The sequence below is a fragment of the Suricata suricatta genome, chromosome 1 (genome assembly GCF_006229205.1).
Source record: "Suricata suricatta isolate VVHF042 chromosome 1, meerkat_22Aug2017_6uvM2_HiC, whole genome shotgun sequence".
Classification (NCBI taxonomy): domain Eukaryota; kingdom Metazoa; phylum Chordata; class Mammalia; order Carnivora; family Herpestidae; genus Suricata; species Suricata suricatta.
In genome coordinates this window covers 76,779,755-76,800,790 of record NC_043700.1, presented here as the reverse complement: position 1 = coordinate 76,800,790, position 21,036 = coordinate 76,779,755, and the positions used below count along the sequence as shown (strand labels likewise).

General features: G+C 39.8%; 1 protein-coding gene across 3 annotated transcripts in view; it reads left to right on the top strand.

Annotated features, from left to right (window-relative positions):
• SMAD1 (SMAD family member 1) overlaps positions 1-19,276 on the top strand; it is a 49,842-nt gene extending 30,566 nt beyond the window's left edge. For all 3 annotated transcript variants that reach the window (XM_029940517.1, XM_029940532.1, XM_029940525.1), the window contains 5 exons: positions 1,677-1,934; positions 4,454-4,570; positions 7,931-8,152; positions 13,920-14,176; positions 17,957-19,276. In XM_029940517.1, the coding sequence (XP_029796377.1) occupies positions 1,677-1,934; positions 4,454-4,570; positions 7,931-8,152; positions 13,920-14,176; positions 17,957-18,100 (998 nt within the window). In that variant the 3' untranslated portion in view covers positions 18,101-19,276. The remainder of the gene's footprint in view (positions 1-1,676; positions 1,935-4,453; positions 4,571-7,930; positions 8,153-13,919; positions 14,177-17,956) is intronic.
• The last annotated feature ends 1,760 nt before the right edge of the window (positions 19,277-21,036 follow it).

The following is a 21,036-nucleotide window of genomic DNA, read 5'->3' as shown; positions in this document are numbered from 1 at the left end:
CGAGTTGGAGAGTAGTAACTCAAGCTGCAGCAGCTAAGAGAAAAAGAATGATTGCATAGGTAACTCAGAGGTACTGTGCTGTTTCAGAGCCTTTGTTTATTTTGCAATATAGATTTCTGTTGACATTGGGAGAGCTTTTATGACAATTGGGAATTTTTTCTTTAGCAAAGTAGTTTACATTTCAGACGACTATTGAAAGGTAGAAAGAGGAATTATGCTTTTGGTGACTTAATTTGGGCAGATACCATTGCTGTGCAGAAAAGGAAATACATTTATTATACTAAAAAGATTTGTTTTTAAAGGATCAGTTTAGAGAAACCAGTTAATCTTATTTCTACAGATTAGCAATTTAAGATATAGCATGAGACCATTGATGACCTTCAGAAACCTATTTTTACTTAAAAGATAACAGTTTTTAGCTTATGAATAAGTAAGTGATAATGCAAGTGTTCATGGCACATTTTCCTGCAAAGATGGGGTAGGTTATATAGATAGAGTCCCTGGAAAGCCCTCAAAAATCTACTTAATTCCTAATGCCACTAAATACTGTTTCTTTGGGAGAATATATTCTAACTCCCAGCAACAATAGCAGATTTTAAATCTCCTTCTCTCTCCTCCAAGCAGATTTCCAAATGGGTGGTTTTTCTAGCCGAGGCTGTGAGCATAGTAGGGGTTCGAAGGGCCCTGTTACCGCAGAGGCGGTATCTGGAGACTGTGGTAGGAAGTTGAGGCTCTAACCCTGTTAGGGTTTGCTGCCTAGTCCTTCACTTGGATTAGCAGCACAATTTATAGTGGCTTTCCCTCTAGAGGTTTCTGGAGGTTGCAGAGCATGCTAATTATTAACTCCTTAGGTACCTAATGGAGCTTTCAGGAATGACTTGAGCTGTTTTCTTTCCTTCTCTAGTGGTGTGTATGTTTTTGGCTCTTCTACTTTGAATATCCAGTCTGCAAAATTGGATTACATGACCTTTTCTCCTCTGCCTGTCAGGCAAAATATGGATTACTGGAAAGTGGGTTAAATGCATGCAGATCATCAGAGAAGAGATTTTTGTGAAGTAGGACAACTTGATACAACAAAGTCTGTCCCACAAAACATCGTATTTTGTCTAATTAACTACCTTCAGTGGCATTTGGATTTTATGCTGCTCACTGTATTTATTCCCTGAACGTTATTTACTGCGCCTCCTTTTGTTTTAAAGTGAGTTAATGTGTCAATTTAAAGCATTTGTGGTGAGTAATTCATACCATTCAATAAGTGTAAACTCTTAAATGGAACGTCTTATCAACCAGGGCTGTCAAAGTAGAATGGTCAGTGGTGGCACATGTTCTTAATTGTGCTTTGGTTTGTAGTGAATGAAAACATGAAGAGTGGGGACACCTTATTAACATTTTTAACATAAAAGGCATTTTGTAGACCTTTCCTTGGGCAGTATGTTAGTGCTACAGGTCTGGAACATAGGTCAATGGCAGATTCTAAAGAGACCACTTGTTACTGCATTTATTCCTGAGTGGAAAATGGCTTTTCATTTGCGTGATGCTTTTGAGTTGGCAGCAGGGCAGAGTTCAGACTGTTTGTTGTTACTTACAGATTATGTTTCTGCTTCAGTGTGACGTGATTACAGACAGACTTTCATCATTTTCATTTTCGTCTCTTTCTTTTCTTTCCTCTTTTCTAGTTCTTCCTCCAGTGCTGGTTCCAAGACACAGTGAATATAATCCTCAGCACAGCCTGTTAGCTCAGTTCCGTAACTTAGGACAAAACGAGCCTCACATGCCACTCAACGCCACTTTTCCAGATTCTTTCCAGCAACCCAACAGCCACCCGTTCCCTCACTCCCCCAGCAGCAGCTACCCCAACTCTCCTGGGAGCAGCAGTGGCACCTACCCGCACTCCCCCACCAGCTCGGACCCGGGAAGCCCCTTCCAGATGCCAGGTAGGTCAAAATGTTCAGTAGTTCAGTACGTTGGGGCAGCAGGCCATCGCCGCCGCCACTCTGGGTGGACCTGTGCGCAGAGCTCTTGGGCTCTGGTATGTGGCACTTGGCTCTCAGACGCAGGGTACTGTGGTGGGCGAAGGGGGACCTGGCAGCCAAGGAGGCAAGTGTCCTGTTGTATTTGCCAGGCACAGATGCTTGAATGAGTTTTATTTCTGATTTTGAAGGGTTTCGAAACAGCTGCATCCTTCTGGGAGTGGCATAATTGTTACAGTCTTTGCTCTTGATAAAAGAGAGGAAGAGAAAAATAATGTGCTGTGCACATTTGCTGTATGTGGAAAAAAAACCCTGTTATAAGTGCAGCCTCAGAAAAGATCTTTCCTGAGGGATCACACCCCCCTCCCCACTTAATTAAATTCATTTAAGTGGTGATGTAATCCCAAGAAACATATACTTTAGCAACAAAGGAAATGCAACAGAAGTACTGGAAACCATCTGCTTGTTTAACTTAGCAAAGGCAAAAATAATTATCCTCCTTTTTTAGATTTGACTGATCGTGTAATGTTTGTCAAAATAAATGATTAATTAGGGCATTATATTTTTTCAAATTATAGGTTAGGAAGCAAGCATCTTACAAAAAATGATTAGTGCCAAAGTCCTTGCCAGTAGGCCTCAAGAGGGATACTCTAAACAAAGATGTACTTAACATCGATTAACATTTCAAGAAAGGAAAATGGGTGGGCAAGCAAGCTTATGAGGCCGCTTGGAATGGGGTTGAGTGAATGTGAATTTGACAACAGGCTGGTTATGTCCTCAATAATGGGAAAGCGGTCCCCTTTTGATAGTGCTGTCTTTTATTTATATATTTATTACTTCTTTTTGTTTTCAGCCTTTTATTTTGCATTGTTTTGTTTTCCATTCCAAAGCTGTATAGGACAGGGCAATGTGGGTGTGTGTGTGGGGGGTGGGTATAGATTAGTTTAAAAGTCAGATTCAATATCGACTGGCAATTTCCTATTCCCCCTACCCTCTCCCGGAACTGTTGGGTTTGATAAACAAGTTGGTGGTGAAGAGACGGTTTCAGAAGCTTGTGAGCAGTGGCAAACCCAGGGTGGGCCCCAGAGTGAAAAATGGGAAGATTATTGCTTGAGTTTACACTTTGTCCCCGGCTGTCAAGAATTAAGGCACAGGCCAAGCAAAGGCCATGTGGAAAAGACAAAGCTGCCAAGGCTGGGGGGAGGCACTTGTGGGGATGGTAGAGCGAGCAACGCCCAGAGGGAGCTGGTGCTCTTTCTCAGTGCTGCTGGTGCCACAGGCTGCTGAGGACATTTTCACCAGCTCGTTTGCAGAAATTTATTGGATTTGGTCTCAGAGGATGCTCTTTGTCTTCATTCCTGGCTGGAAGTAAAGCAGAGTCAGTGTTACAGCTGCAGGGAAGAAGTTGAATTAAAAGAAGCTGGAGAAAAGGGTGAAAAAGGCATCCAGATAAGGTCCCCATAGTCCTTTCTTTGTGCTGTGAGTCCTTGCTTGTTAGCAGCTGGACGGTGGAAGTTACTGGGTTGTGATTCAGCTGGAGAGTGCGGCTTTGGGAATCTCTGAAAAGCTGTGAAGGAGCAGCAGTATTAGCTATTTGTATTCAGCAGTTGCGCTCAGTGATCTGGACTGCTTCTCCAAGTTATTCACGGTTCCCTAAGGTAAAACTTTGTTCCCTGCCCTGTCTGGTGGCTAGATGGGCTCACAATAGCCAGTGAGGAACTTGTTTTATGATCACAAAGGATACCCATACCCCTTAATTTATTTAAGAAAACACAAAAGACCTATACTAGTGTTTCGTTTCAAAAGTCATGTTGTTTGCCTCTTATTGCCAGCTGGCTATGGGCTTTCTAGAAGAAACCTATGTAACTTCTGAAATAGAAGATAGCTGTGATAAACTGATTTATTTCCTATTATTCTGCAATAAGGAGTTTTAAAACTAATGATTATTTAAGCATGTAAAGGTAAGGCAGTCCTAACAAATTGCTTGAAGTCATCGGAAATTAACAGTTTAAGTCCGTAAACTAATCCGCTATAATGAAACTCAGTTGGTAAATTCCTAAAAACCTCTGGGTTTAATGTAAAAAGCCCTGAAACTCCTTTTCCTGAGGAATCCTATGTAGCTTTCAGAGGTTTTCCATCTGCCAGTGAACCTGTGAAATGCAGAGGTCCTCTTAAAGTGGACTGTATGAAAACGTGTTTAAATGCTCTTCCGATTGTTTTAAGACAGCGTGATGATGGATAGGCAGACAGCTGCTGCAACTGACATGTAAGTGTTCTTCCTCCTGCTGAATTTTCTCTACGGTTGTACAAAGTTAGGAGATGTCAGTCATTTTCAGAAAGTGTACACCGAGTTCAGTGTCTAGCACCCATTTTCTGATGGGGAGGCTGAAATGGCAATTTAATCTCAAGAATTTCACAGAATGCATGTTTTAAGTGTGTGTTTATTTAAGGATAAAGAAATCTTTTTTTTTTTAACTTTGTAGCTGATACGCCGCCGCCTGCGTACCTGCCTCCTGAGGATCCCATGACCCAGGATGGCTCGCAACCGATGGACACAAACATGATGGCACCTTCACTGCCTTCAGAAATCAACAGAGGAGGTAAAATGAATTGCTATTTAAGCATCTAACGTTTAACCATCTAAGTGTTACTTTCTCTCACAAATGTTTATTAGTCTGTAAAAAGATAGCTATTGGAGAAAGAACAGTAAGAGAAGCTAGATAGACTATTTTGGATAACAAATAAATCTTTTATGTGAAGAACAAACAGGCTGATATAACTAATGAAGGCCTGTGTATAATTGTGTGGTCATCTGTTTTGAGCACAATACTTAATAATTTTGAATTGGCGATAAAAGAACATTTTTAAGTGAAGGGACAGAGGGGTATTGAGGAACGGTGAGCATAACAGTACCAAAGTGGGGCTGTCACTGGTGATGTCCAGAATCGGAAGTTCATATATCAAGGCTTCCCAAAAGTTCCTTTGTTGTTAGATTCTCAGCCCTCATCCATACACAGCTGCCCTGGACAGAACTAATAACATTTCTTTCTTGCTATATTTATTTGTTTCTAACCTTGTTATAGAAGGGGGTTGAGGCATGTGTTTTTCCTGTTCTCACCTGGAAGAACTTAGAAGCAGAACCTAAAGGCAGCTGGGGTCATTTCTTTCCCTTTCTGGTGGCGGGCAGGTGTGTTTCTAGGTCTGTAGTGGCTAGTGGGGGCACCAGGCCGGGCAGAGAACTGAGGGCAGTAGGTGTCAGAGAATCCCTGAGCACCTGTGGAAGTCACGACCACGTAGTAGAAGAAAACTGTTCCCACACTACCTCTTGTGGAGGAAAATGCCTCACCAATGCACTCAACATGAGGCATGGATCCTTCACTATGTATAAATTTTATGCAAGTTGAAGTTCTAATGCAGTCTAATTACTAGGCGTAGGTCTCATTTCATTCTTACTTTTTTATTAAAATTGGAGATCTGTCAGACTCTGTCAGAGTTGCTGACATCTTTTAAGTTCTTAAAATCTGCTGATGGAAGAACCTTTTTTAGATGTGCAGTGTAATAAATTGGAATGTACACTTTTTACTTTTTTTTCATATTTGAAGTTTATTTTTGAGAGGGAGGGGTAGAGAGAGACAGACAGACAGACAGAGTATCTGAAGCAAGCTCTGCACTGTCAGCACGGAGCCCAATGCGGAGCTCAAACTTACTAACCCTGAGATCGCAGCCTGAGCCAAGGTCTGACACCCAACTGACCAAGCAACCCAGGTGTCCCTGAATGTGCACATCTTTCATCTGTAAAATATTTTTACATCTTTTTTTATTGGCTCTGTTATTTTATGGTTCCTGAAATCTCTAGAACATCTTCCCAAACATAGTTACGAGCCAGCAAATAAAGCTGGTATTTGGAGAGCGGTATTTGGGGAGCGGGCTCCAGGAGGGAGCGGGCGCTGTTCTGGTGTCCAGTTATGAGCATGTGGACCCTGTAGCTGTTGTTGTTGAGCCTAAAATGTCTGATTTCAGAAAATAGGCCTTAAAATTGCTTCAAAAATTTTTCTTTAAATAGCTTTAAAAAATTTCCCCATTAGAAATAAGCGTATAGTTAGTATCTTCATGAGGAAGGAATGTTGGCCTTTCTGTGATTGTTTTACCTTTGGTGGTTTTCCTAAAGTAGGAGCTGGCACACTACAGCCACAGGCCAGCTCAGTCTGCTGCCTGTTTTTTGTACATAAATTTTTATGGGAACACAGCTATGTCCATTGCACATTATCTGTGGCAGTTTTAGCACTATGAGGCCACAGTGGAATAGCAGTAGGGACCGTATGGCCCACAAAATCTTTCTAGTCTTTTACAGAAAGAATTGGTCATCTTCTGACCGAAATGAATAGTATTTTGAACAATCCTGATAGGTGATAAAAGCCTTCTATAATGACATTGCAGCCTTATTTTAAGATTTAGCACTATGGGGGCACCTGGGTGGCTCAGTTGGTTAAGCGTCCGACTTCACCTCAGGGCATGATCTCACAGTTCGTGGGTTCAAGCCCCAGTTCGTGGGTTCGAGCCCCATGTCAGGCTTTGTGCTGATCGCTAGCTCAGAGCCTGGAGCCTGCTTCAGATTCTGTGCCTCCTTCTCTCTCTGACCCTCCCGTGCTCACGCTGTTTCTCTCTCTCTCAAAAATAAATAAAAACATTAAAAAATTAAAAAAAAAGATTTAGCACTATGTAAATCACTAAAACTTCATTCTTTGAAATACAGCAAGTTGACGTATTGAGAAGTAGCTTCTCAGACAAGATAGTGCATGCTTGTTTTGGCTCACCCAGTCAGGTATATAGAGCTGCTAACGTGTGCGTGGATTTTTTAAATGACTGTTTTGTTTTCTACCGAATTCTAAACTAAAGTGCATTGTGATATTTGTGGAGGTTGTGTTAAGAACACAGAAGTACTTCTTCCTAAACAGTTCCAGTTCATGCTTCTAATGTGGATATTCATTCTCTTTGTACAATTGTACGCCCAGGGCCTCATAAACCTCAGATCATTACGTATCGGCAGAGTGGGCATACGTGGTTTGTATTCCTGGAATCTCTACAGCAGTGGTATAAGACGTTTTACTACAGAAGGAACTTATCTTTAGAACCTTTTAGTTGCAAATGTTTAGAAGCATGTTCTGTTTGGAGATTTGTTAGTCTTAAGAGATTTGACTTAACAAGCTGCATCCTGTCAGTAAAGTTGGGTAATTTCCATTGTTGGCCCATTCTGGGAATGGAGAGACAAAACACACCTGCTCTGCATGACTTAAAGCAAATATAAGGAAGTTAGCGTGAAGTCTGGATGAGAGAGATATGATTCATTCTGTAAAAATGGCCAGCTGGCAAGATTTCTTCCTGCGTTTAAGGGCTGGAGCAAAGCTGTGGCTGTGATAGTTATTGGCAGCTTAATGTGAAGTAAGGGAACTTCTTATCAATAATTAGAAACCGATTTTCGTTTCTTTGAAAAAGCACAGGCCCACAAGGCTTTGTGGAAAGCCACCCTTTTTCTGCCAACACCTTTGGCACATTTCCTGTCCTCGATTGTTCTCTTCCCATTTGTTTTTCACTTGCCACTTGTATTTCTTTAGATGGTGAGCCAGCATCTGTGGTGGGGGCGATTTCCATTTTGGCATATCACGGAGCAAGTAGCATATTGCGAGTGTTCAGCAAATGCTGTTGGTATGCTTGCTTAGCGGGCGTTTGGGTTATCTGATAGGAATTGGAGAAAATTACTTCCCGATTAAAGGAGAACGTCACACTTCATGAGGTGAGCAGCCACCTGTTTCAGATATCCTAGAGAAGCCATATACGTGCTAGGAGCAGTTGCCTTCCCATACCTGCGTTCCAGGGTCCCGGGCCAGCCTGACCACACAGCTTCAGTTTTTGAGAGCCCGAGGCACTCACTGAGGTTGACTGTAAGGTTTTCTTTCTTACAGATGTTCAGGCGGTTGCTTATGAGGAACCAAAACACTGGTGCTCTATTGTCTACTATGAGCTCAATAATCGTGTGGGTGAAGCGTTCCATGCCTCCTCCACGAGTGTGTTGGTGGATGGTTTCACCGATCCTTCCAACAATAAGAACCGTTTCTGCCTTGGGCTGCTCTCCAATGTTAACCGGAATTCCACAATTGAAAACACTAGGCGGCATATTGGAAAAGGTGAGTTTTTCACTTGAACCTCTTTCAAATGTTTGTCTGTTGCGTCCCTGTTCCCCTAGAACTGACGTAGTTGTTCCTGGAGCAGCCTACCAGAGCAAACACCAGGTAATAAATAAACACCGGCTCCAGTTTGTAAATAGTTTTTCAGTTTCTATTATCAGGAAGCTGCTCACTTTTCAGCCAGCAGTGTTTGTGTCCTGCCACCTTGTAGGAATTGATGTTAATCAGCTGAAATACTGGTTTGGGGGACACTATTCCATCTTGTGTTTTGCTGCAGAATAAAATAGCTGTTAAGAGAGTGACTTACAACCTAACACTAAATGCAAGTTAAAACAAGTAAACCTAATGTGTTTCAAGTGAGTACCTTAACTCACTGGGAGGAATGAAGAAAGAACCAGTCCAGAGTAACTTAGGAATATATGTATTTGGCTATGTTTCTTCAGTCTGGGCCAGGTAGGGTAGAGTGCTTGTCAACAAATCCTGAGCTCATTTTGTAGGCTTCGATTGCTTAGTAGCAGTCTGAATAAAAGTTATGGAACTTTTAGTTATAAGATTAAGCAAACAACTGAATGTGGATGGTGCTGGGAGCCTGCGTTTTCACTGTGGAATAAGGTATGGAGGAGGGCGAAATATTTACCCTGTGGAGGAATCAGAGTGAAGTCATGTTGTGTAAACATGTCCGTATGAGTGTACGCCTGTTTACATGCTTGTGGATGCATATGTGTGTGTGTGTTTGTGCGTGTGCATATTTAGATGTGTGCATACGTGCATGTAGTTTCTGATCCGTCTGCTGAAAGGGCCAGCAGGCAAAATGCCCAGGAGCCATGAGCACATCTGGTTCTCAGCTCGTCGTCTCTCACACCATTTCCCACTGAGAGGACTGAGGGCTCCTCGGGGAAAGGGCTGACTCCGTGTCCGGACCAGGTAGACAGAGATGAGCCTGGAACATTTTGTTGTATCAGAAAGTGAAGAGATGCCTATGAAGGGGATGGGGGCATGTCACAGGAGCCATCTTGGAGGGGCTTTCCTAGTCACTTCTGGGACAGTTTGAGCAACAGAATAATTAAGTATGGTCATGGATTTTAAACCGATGAAAAACAACAGTAATTTGTTAAATCCATGCCAATAATATTTAGATAAGGAATGAATGGGGAAGGCTGGTTCATAAATGTACGGTGAGTGCTAGAGTTGGAAAGTCATCATTTTGCAGCCCTCAGGCAAGAATCCTCAGTGGATGCTAAAGAGAGAATTTTTCGCAAGAATCAGAATATTGGCGTGGTTTTACAGTGTCTCCTCACAGACTACCTATTAGTGACAAGGGAGAATAGGAACGAGACGCTGGGCAGCATCTTGACTGGGAGATCAAAATTATCATCACCAGTGAGAGACAGACGGATCCCATACACCACTAGACGTGGTGCCCTGAGAAGGAAGTGACATCACCTATGCGGAATTCCAGATGAGAATGCAAATCTGAATCTAATCACGGGGAAACTTCAGACAAACCCAAAATGAGGAACATTCTATTAAAAAGCGTGTAGAGGAACTGTATTCCTCTAAAATATCAATATCAAGAGACAAAGGTGTAAAAATGTTCCAAATTAAAAGAAATGAAAGACTGGGGCACCTGGGTGGCTCAGTTGGTTAAACAACTGACTTAGGCTCAGGTCATGATCTCACGGTTTGTGAATTCAGGGCCTGCATCTGGCTCTGTAATGACAGCTCAGAGCCTGCAGCCTGCTTTGGATTCTGTGTCTCCCTCTCTCTGCTCCTCCCTCAATTCACACTGTCTCTCTCTCTCTCCTTCAAAAAGTAAACATTAAAAGATTAAAGAGCTATGACATCTATGTCATAAGCTGACCCTGAACATGATCTGTGCCAGAAGGGAACAATACCACAGAGGACCTTATTGGGGTCAACAGGCAAAGGTAAAATATGAGTGGTAGACAAGAGTATTGTTTCGATGTTACTTTCGTGCACTGGCATTGCTAACTGTACTGCCGCTATGTAAGAGAATATGCCTGTTCTTAGGAAATACACACATATGCATATGTATAAATATCCATCTAAAACAAATCTTGTGTCAGTATATATATGTGTGTGTGTATATATGCATATACACATGTATGTATACATATACTCATTTGGATGTATATGAGAGTGTATGTGAAAAAATAGAGGGGAAGGAGGTGCAAATGATAAAACATGGAGTAAATTGTTGCAATAAGTGAATTAGGACAGTGGTTATATGGATCTTTTGTTTCTCTTGGCTGTTCTGTTTCTGTAAGTTTGAAATTATTTCCAGAGTAAACATTTTTTATTTAATGATCTAGAGCAGTGGACCAAATTAAGAGGTCATTTAGTAAATGGTTAAAAGGCATTTGGGATAAAGTTCAATGAGGGGGGTGGGGAAACAACTCTAAAAACAGGACTTGATAGATAGTTCCTTAATATGATTAAGGGGAAAAGGCCAAATCCTAAATTCCACATTTAATGGTGAAATGCTTGAAACTAGGTTCATAACATACAGATATTTTTCTATGATCTGTAAAGCCTGAAAATTGTACATAAACACAATTTTGCATACATTTGGGATAGAGGGAGATATTTTTCATTATATCTAAAGTTTATCATTACCCCAAAGTAGTAGAAAGCCATTGTACTCTAGAATATTTCTGTTAAAAATTAGGAAGAAGAGGCGCCTGGGTAGCTCAGATCATGACCTCACAGTTTGTGAGTTGGAGCCCTGCATCGGGCTCTGTGCTGACAGCTCGGAGCCTGGAGCCTGCTTTGGATTCTGTCTCCCCTCTCTCTCTGCCCCTCCCCCACTCACGCTCTGTCTCTGTCTCAAAAATAAATAAACATTAAAAAATTTTTTTTAGTTTGGAAGAAAATAAGGATTCTGGGAATGCTGTTATTGTAAATTTTTCCAGATACCTTAACTACTGTATTCAAATGTAGAATTATCGATAATGGAAATAAGTCAAAACTTGTTATTGCAGATGATATAGTTAACTAATTGATAATATTCTTGGAAGAGATTCTTGGACTGCAATTAGTAGGTCAAAGCTCTTAATATATTATTCCCAATTACTTTCCAGAAAGCTTTTATTAAATTCCACTTGTGCTATAAGTCTGTGGATGAGTGCCTTTCTTCTTTCACCAGTGACGGTATTACTGATATTGGTAATACTTATTGTCATTGCGTTTATTCAGAAGTTATGGTTGTTTATCTAGGAACCTTTAAAGAATTTATTTTTAGAAATGATATGCCAGTTTTCTTTAATCTGGCAGTAACCAGTTAGAAAATGTAATGGAGGGGCAAATCACGTTTCCAATAGCAACAGAAAACATAATTCTTTGGAAATAATCTGAATGAGCAATATATAAGAATTAGGTAAAGAAAACCAAATTTTACTACGAGAAAGAAAATTTAGGTGTATAAATAAGCAGTCTGTCTTCCTTAAAGAGAATGCTTAATATTGTGAGAATATTTTAAGGATATCCATTCTTCCTAATTCAGTTTATGGTTTAAAATAATCCATGCCAGAATCACAATGTGTTATTTTTTAGAAGTTGGAAAATATGATCTGAGTATTACCTGGCAGGTTAAACAAGTGAAAATGGCTAATTTTTTTAATGGAGGAGTAAAGAAAAAAATCTTGATGGTAGGTTAATTCAACATTATGAAACTACAATTAAATCAGGGTATAGACAAAACAGTAGAATAAGTTAAACTCAGACTATGTTGTATTAATGTATGTTAAATGAAGCATAACAAATCAGTAGTCTTCTAATGGTCTTACAGTAACAAAGTTAGCTTTTAGGTGAGGCTGTAGGGAGAAACCCTGACCTCATTTCATATATGCAAATAGATAATTGAGGGGTTTTTTTTTTAATGGCCAGCTGTTAAAAAGCTAGAAGAAAATACATTTGATCAGAGAGGTAGAAATTTTCTAAGCATAGAAAGCAATAGAAAAGATCACAAGAGATTTGACTACTCAAAGCTTTCAAATTTCTGTAGGTTAAAATAAAACCAAACACCAAGAACAAAATTAAAAGACAAAGGACTGATGGGGAAACAAATAGGAAATAAATTATTTATATTTTCCTTCCAGCTCATAAAAAAGTAACAAAAATACTAGAACCCCAGTGGTATAAATAGGTAAGAAATATGAACAGTAAGTTTATAAGAGAAACACAGATGGGTAATAAACATGAGAACATATCCAGTCTCACATGCAAAATAAAACAATATTGTTTTTCAGCAATAATTTATTGTAATGTATTTGTTTTTTGTCTTAAACTCACTACTGGTACGGGCAAAATAAGAAAGGCACTCATAGACTGCTGGTAGGTGTAAATTGATATAAGCATTTTGGAAAGTCATTTGGCAAAGTGAATCAAGAGCCTTCGATCCAGTGATTTAACTTCCAGGAATCTGTCCTAAGGATATTATCAAGAATTATCCAGAGACATTTATGCTGGCATTGTTATAACAGCAGAAAAAAATATCAACACTCTGGTCCAGTAATGGGAGAATTGCTAAAGTAAATTATTTTGTCCATATAATCGTGTAGATACTTTAAATGTTTACAGAGAAAGTTTAGTGTAATACTCAAAACCAAATACAGCATGTCAAACTGTTAATAATCATTGCCTCTACATCATTAAACAAGCGATGATATTTTCTGACTCTTTCGTTTTGCTTTCTAAATTTTTGAAAACAAAAATTCTGCATTTTTATAGTCAGGAGAAAAAGTAAACACACAGAGTCTCTCTCTCTCTCTCTCTCCCTCTCTCTCTCTCTCTCTCCCTCTCTCTCTCTCTCTCTCAAATTGTTTTCTCTACATCAGGCAAGAAAATGGGCGTCTGCTCCAGCATCTATGTAATTGCCATGGAATTTGTAGCCATTGTACATGTATACACAACACGTAATTTTGGGTTGGATTGGAGACCACATTTCAGCATTGGCTGGCACATGTGGAGTTACCTGCAAGGTGGATTGTTTAAAGCCACATGGGCTGGGACTCTGTTGGCTTTGTGGCCTGTAATAACGTAATCTCCTTTAATGGTGTAGGGCTTTGTCATAATGTCCCCCCCTTTCCTTTTTTTAAAGGCTGGGTAGGATCTATTTCCTACATTCCTGGCACTCTGCGATGTCACAGGAAGAAGTTTGGAGCAGATGGTAGTTCAGGGAGATCAAATTCCATACAGTATGAATTATTTTTATAGTTCCCCCCTCCCCCCGGACCTTATATCTTCTAGCTCTCAGCACTACTTCCTCCATGTGGTTTTCTAGTCTTATTTTACTTTTCTTGATTCTCCCTTCTCCTACCCTAACATTTTCAAACAGTTTAGCTACAAAATAAATGCAAGAAAGAGAGGTCATAGGATGAATATGTGTAGAATCCCATAATAAAGTCTGGCTTTATTGTGCTCTAATTTTCGAATGAGAATATGCTTTCAATCCATAGCCAATAGGGCATTAGACTCTTATCAAAATGAACTTGGGGCACTTTGCCACTGATTTTTACAAGACTTTGTCATATTATTTCTTAGAAACCTCTTAGACATACATGTTCATAACAAAAGGACATTATATTAGCTAATACGGTTAACTAAGATTTTATCAACTGCACAAGATTTGGAGAAAAGCTAGTTAGCCAAAGTTTACGTCCATATGGATTCATATAGTGAAGAGACACAGATGCTTTTCAGCGGTGAGAAATGATCATGAGTGCGTCCGTCCCTTGTCTTCCTACAGGAGTGCATCTTTACTACGTGGGCGGGGAAGTGTATGCCGAATGCCTCAGCGACAGCAGCATCTTCGTGCAAAGTCGGAACTGCAACTACCACCACGGATTTCACCCCACTACTGTTTGCAAGATCCCTAGCGGGTGTAGCTTGAAAATTTTTAATAACCAAGAATTCGCTCAGTTATTGGCACAGTCTGTGAACCATGGCTTCGAGACAGTCTATGAGCTCACTAAGATGTGTACTATCCGCATGAGCTTTGTGAAAGTAAGTAGGCGTTATTTAACATGTTCGTTGTGCTCTCTCTCAGTATATAAATCTATATCCTTTTGATATATGTCCATAGAAGCCGGCGTATTACCTAGGCATGTTGAGACTTTAGTGAGAATGTCGGTTATTAGGATACAGTTAGAATATAGGAGTGTCTGTATTTAAATGTCAAGCACTATTTTAGCCATTGTGTGACCATAAGAATTGTTTTGTTATATACTTAACATATATAATTTAAACGCACGATTTTCTTAAAAGATCAATTCAGTAAACAAACCCCTGCTTCCTTTTCTCTTCATTCTGTGTTTTTAGTGCCTTTATGATGATAACATTTGTTGCTTTTATTTCAGCAATAAATGAGTGATCTTTTTGTAAATAAAAGTTCACATGCCGGGGTTTATTTTTAATAGGTCAGGTTTTTTTTAATGGTTCTAGTAAAACCTCATTATTTTCCTATAATTCAGAAGTTAATATTGCTCACAGATCAGTAGATACCTTCGTTCTAAGATTACTGTGAGGGTTGAGGGTGAAGAAGGTTAAAGACATTGCTCACAGTAATCTCTTCCTTCTCTTCCACCTCTGAGAAAAAAGAAAATTTTAAGATGTCATTGAAATGTCAAGAAATTAAATATCAAATATCTGATTAGATTTCATGAGTTGTAACTTATTCTAGTGACTGACTTGTCTTTAAGTTCTCAAAGATACATTTTCATCCTCTGTTACCATGAGAAACAAAACTAATTATATATTTGGGTGAGGCAATCACCTTTTATGTCCTCTCTTCAGAAGCTCACCTAACTTGTTGTGAAACCTGTTTTGTAATGTATGTATTACAGCAGGTAATTTTGGGACCTTACTTCGTTAATCATCCTGTAGATCAAAGATACCTCTCCCTGAATATCATTTTATTCTTACTTCTTGAATCATATTAGCAGATTTCGAGTTTTTTCTCCTGGTGTTGGTTTTCTCAAAACATAATTCAACAGTTTTGTTTGTGTGTGTCTGTGTGTGTGTGTGTGTGTGTGTGTGTGTGTAGCTGAAGATGATACCTTTCTAGTATGGAAGGAGGCTTTTTACCCTTTAAAGAGGTTTGCCAATATGTAGTGTACCTGTGGGACTGGAAGGATCTTTCTCCTGCACTATTAGCATTCACAGGTTAATTTTTGACTTTGCATTTTGACTAAAATGAATTTTAAAATGAAGACTGTGACTTGCCAGTAGTGGTTTTTGTTTGTTGGGTGTTTTTTTTTTTTTAAGTTTATTTATTTTGAGAGAGAGAGAGACTAGTCCTGCACGTGCAAGCAGGGAAGGGGCAGAGAGAGAATCCCAAATAGGCTTTACGCTGTCACCATAGTGCCAGGCTTTGTCTCATGAACCGTAAGATCATGAACTGAACCGAGATCAAGAGTTGGACCCTTAACCAACTGAGCCACTGAAGTGCCCCTTATTTGTTTTTATTGGTATGGAAGAAAGAAATTTTTTTTGATGTTTGTTTATTTTTGAGAGAGAGAGAAAGAGACGAAGGGTGAGCAGGGGAGGGGCAGAGAGAGAGGGAGACACAGAATCTGAAGCAGGCTCCAGGCTCTGAGCTGTCAGCACAGAGCCCGTCATGGGGCTCAAACCCATGAACTATGAGATCATGACCTGAGCCAAAGTCTGGCACTTAACCAACTGAGCCACCCAGGCGCCCCAAGAATACCTATTAATAGTCAAGAAACCCAGGTTCTAGTTTTATCTGCCATTTTAAAATGAAAAAAAATGTTTTTTAACATTTATTTATTTTTGAGAGAGCAAGAAAGAGCATGGGCTGGGGGAGGGTTGGAGAGAGAGGGAGACACAGAATCTGAGGCAGGCTCCAGGCTCTGAGCTGTCAGCACAGAGCCCCTCGCACAGGGCTCGAACTCATGAACCGTGACATCATGACCTGAGCCAAAGTCGATGGCTTAGCCGACTGAGCCACCCAGGCGCCCCTTATCTGCCATTTTCATTGTGTGATTAAGGCACAGGGATCCTTTGCTGCTCCTCATGTTCATCTTTAAAATGGGTAGATCGAATTGGGAACTGTGGTAGTCATTACAGAGTTCCCTGGATGAGTCTATTACTCTTGAAGGACCATTCAAGAAGAATTTATGACTCTAGTGCTCCAGTTGGCTTTTTCCTCAAATTCATTTCATATTGTTTACCCAATCAATCTTAATGGTTTTACTTTTATAGATTTTTAATTATTTACTTAAACACAAGGAAAAACAAACTTTACAGTAATAAAAAGTGTTTATGATACAAGGATATGCATTAAAAATGTATTGGATTTCATTCATTCAATAAATATTTCAAGCACTCTTCCAGAGAATTAATACAAAGATTAAAAAAATACCTAACGTTTCTAGCTTCACAAATGCATACAGCCTGGTATATGCCTAATTGTAAAATAATGTGATATATACTGGAATGGAGGGTAATATAAGATATAATAGACATAGCTGAGAAGCTGGATTTGGAAATTTAAGGGTAAACAAATTTTGTTTCGAACTCCTGCTGACATGATGAAGGGCAGCTGCTTGTCATACATTTGCAACAAAATGCTTGCATAGTGTTTATACAATAGTGTTCTTATTAAAACCGTGAGGATTTTATACTTTGCCCTTGCACACTTAGCATCTTAGAAAAACGACAGGGAACATTTTACTAATATTAATAGCCAGTCTTTTTGCCGCTTTGAAGATGATCATTCTCGACTTTAAAACATACGTTCTATAAATTATTTGCAAAGTAAACTCCCCATATATCTGAAAAATCCAAGTCAGTTCAGCTGAACAAGCATTTCTAGAGCTTCTGCCATGTGCCAATCACCGTGCTAGATGTTTGAGATGAAGATAAATAAGATCTGATCCCTGCCTTCAAAGAACTTACCATCTAATGGAAAAAACATGTACACAAACCTTTAATTAAACTCAGCAGTGTATTGATAAATGTACAAATGTATGGATGTATATACATATGCACTTCATATGTCACAACTTTTCCCTGAAAGTTCTGATATTTATATGTACGTCTTGAAATTCCTGGAGTAGATAGGTATCAGATAAATAGAACCCAGCCTTCTCTGACATTCCTCATGAAAAAAGGGTTTTCAGCGTTTTATATTCCATTGTCCACCACACCAATGAGTTTTTGATCACTGCAACTGCAAACATACCTTTGTCTTTTGCAACTTCAGTGTCCTGATTCAGTTATACTGAAGGTTGTCTGGCGAACTACCTTCCTGTACAAATGAATGATGGAATCTGTTAACTGAAAGCAATGCTTGGAGCGGGTAGTAGCTTTCTGGGGATGGATGTGCCTCTGTCAGGCTGCTTAGAGATTAAAAGGTCAAGAGCTCTGTGCTGATAGGAGGACCTTCAGTGGCTGAGGAGGGAAGAAGCAGAAAGTCAATTTGTCTAACATGACTTTTTATTTTCTTGATGATGAAACGATAATTTAGTCAAGTGTAAAAGTGCCCTTCGTTAAACAAAACAGCCTTATAGTGAATTTCGAAACTTTGATTCCCCAAGACCAGTACTTCTTAACCTGGACTCTGTGGAGGGACCTGAGGGAGCCTTGAACACACCCACCGCCTGAAATTGCCTGCCCTACTGTGTGTGTGTTTGTGCACAGAAGCATCTGTCTTATGAAAGGCATCTGTATCTTTAATCAGTGTCTGATTACGTGAACTCTTCTTACTTAAAAAGTTTAACCACAGAGTTGAGCAAGTTAAGTGACCTCCACTGTGTCTTCTAGGGTTGGGGAGCAGAGTATCACCGCCAGGATGTTACTAGCACCCCCTGCTGGATTGAGATCCACCTGCATGGCCCCCTCCAGTGGCTGGATAAAGTTCTTACTCAGATGGGTTCACCTCACAATCCTATTTCATCTGTGTCTTAAACGGCCTCAGGCTTCTGCCTCTTGAAAACTATTGAGCCTTGCATGTACTTGAAGGATGGATGAGTCAGACACGATCAAGAACTGACAAAGGAGCCTTGATAATACTTGACCTCTGTGACCAACTGTTGGATTCAGAAAGAAACAAAAAAACCTTGGTAACATACTGTCGATTTCAAGTTTAGTTTACATTGTAACATTCTATTGTAAAACCAACTAAAATGCATACTTTTTGTATAGTTAAAGGAGAGATGGCCAAGCCAGGGACGAATTATCTATTTGGTCCTAAGAGAAATAAATGGTCCTAAGAGATTCTTTTGTGTTTGGCACTTTTAGGTCATCGTTTGACAGAAGTTTAGCATTAATAGCCTTTCTGAAGTGTGTTTTTATCAGGTTTAGAAACCCATGTCGAGTCTTGTTTTCATGGGTTTTCATAATATTTTAAAACTTTGTTTAGTAATGGGTTTTGTTTGTTTTTTAAGTAAAGTTTAATCTGATGGTATACATAGTAATCTTTCTAAAATTGTATGCTGACCATACTGCTGTCAGAATAATGTTAGGTATACGCTCTTTGCTAAATATGTATGTACAGAATATTTGGAAGTTAAGAATTGATTAGACTAGTGGATTTAGGAATATTTGAGGGGGTGGGGGAGAGGGAAATGACAACTGCAGATGTAGAATATACTGTAAAAAGTCAGTTTGTGGCTTTCAAGAAACAAACTGATGTCTGAATTTTGCTGTGTTTCAATTTTTTAGAGATTTTATCCTACTTTTGGGGGGGGGGGAGGCGCCTTCTATCCCATCCTCTCCAAAAAGCAGTTCTGCAGCTGGTTAATTCATGTAACTGTGAGAGCAAAGGAGTAATTCCTGCTACTCTGAAATACCAACTGTATGGAGTGCTTCAATTTAATAAGTGGTTTTTATGGAGTTTACAGAAACAGGCTTTAATTTTCAAGTGACTTGTTCACCAACTGTTAAATATTTGGAGGATTTAAAGAACATCCCTGTTTAAATCCATTTCAAACTTTTAATAATTTTTTTGTACTGTGTTTGGTTTTATTTTCCTTCTGCTAATCTTTTATATTCACCTACGCTCTCGTACATTGAGTACTTTTATTCCAAAACTAGTGGGTTTTCTCTACTGGAAATTTTAAATAAACCTGTCATTATTGCTTACTTTGATTAAAAATTTGTTGTTTCCTTATTTCACACACTAGATCAATCAGGTTTACTTCTGAATCTTCAGAGAGATTTCTCTCAAATATTCTTTGCCAAACATAACAAACTAAATTACTAACACAGAGACAGGAAAACTGAATCACAAGGAGGACAGAGTCCCTTTAAATCTGAAAAGAAAGGACATGTGGAACTTTGGAAATTAAGAAAAAACTAGCAAAGTTTGGAATTTTAGATCTAACCATGAGGAATTACGGCACCAACAATTCTAGATGGACAGCACGCACTCACCCAAAAGTTCCAGCATCTCAACTTCACACAAAAAAGCAAGTGTCATATCGCACGGAAGGAGAGCGCAAAACTGCAACCAGAGGGTGTTCACTTGCCCACCCACCTCCTACGGGGATCCTCCACCCTCTCTCCCATCCCCCACCCCAGCCCCAAACAGTTTGTCCACGAAGGACACAGACTCGTGGAGACTTTGATTCTTCCCTGGCCACATAGATGCCACCCTTTCTTTTTTCTAATTTGATACATCCCTCCCACAGTTGTTTACCACAACCCCATTTCTGCCCCAAACTATGACCAAGCAGAAATTTCTGCTGCATCTTGCTGTCTCCAAAAACATCATGGTACCAGTGGAGAAAGCCCTGGATAAAACGCCTTGTATTAGTGCACATGTTTATGCCGTCTGCTGGGTCTCTAAACTTCCGTGAGCCTCCTTCACTTGTAAAAAGGAGATGATGTTTCCTTATCACAAAGTTAAGGTGTAGTTCTTTTGGAAGAAAAAAGTGTGAAAATGCCTTGGAAACATTATTGCCGCGCGAGTACAGGAGTCACTGTTTTCTTAAACCCTCCCCTGTGTTCTATTTTCCCATTTCCCTAGGTCATTCCTCCCACAGGTGATGAGTGATGGTGGGGATTAGTGGGATATAGTAATATTAGAGAAGATGAATAAATTAAAGCTATTGAGCTCCAGCAACGAACTGTCCAACTGTCCCTGAAAAGCGTCCAACAATAAAGAGCCAGGGCGGAATTTCTCACCCTCTGCCTAGCAGATAGCTGTGTTTTGCTTACCGCCCCCCCTTCCTGTGGCTGCCTGCTGGTACAGGTATGCAAATTGTTACCTGGGTGGAACACCCTAGTAAGCAGCTTGGAGACTGACCGGGTCAAACTTCAAAATAATCCAGAAGATTGAAACCTACCGGAATGGGGGACCCTAGGAATTTGCGGCATGGTTCATACATCAGTCCTTCGTGCTCAAGTGCAATTTTTTGTGTTTTTGGTAAAATCTTGGTAAAGATCATTGTCATAAGCCATAGGAGTCCACATTGAGTCTCCTGGAAGTTTCTAATTAAAGGGAAAAAACCGGCAACTGTTTGGATTACTTTAAATTCAACAAATTCAAACAGAAAGAAAGCAACGTGAGCTACTTCATAGTAGACATGTTTCCTGACACGAAGAAACCACAAACAAGGATGATGAGAAGCGGAGGCCCTTGAGCTCCTCACACTCCCTCACTTGTTGCCGACCTCCAGTGAGTTTAACTTTCCTGCACCTTTTCCATCATCCGTAAAATGGAGGCAACAAAGCCGAGCTCATGGTTACCATGAAAATGAAGTCAATCCATGCAAAGCACTGAGAACTTCTCAGTAGACATTCATATGACCAATTAACTGGCTGGGAAAGCAATCAAAAAGTAGTTCAAATCAACAAACATTTGATGAAGACTACTTACCTTTAAAATGCCCAGTAAGCAC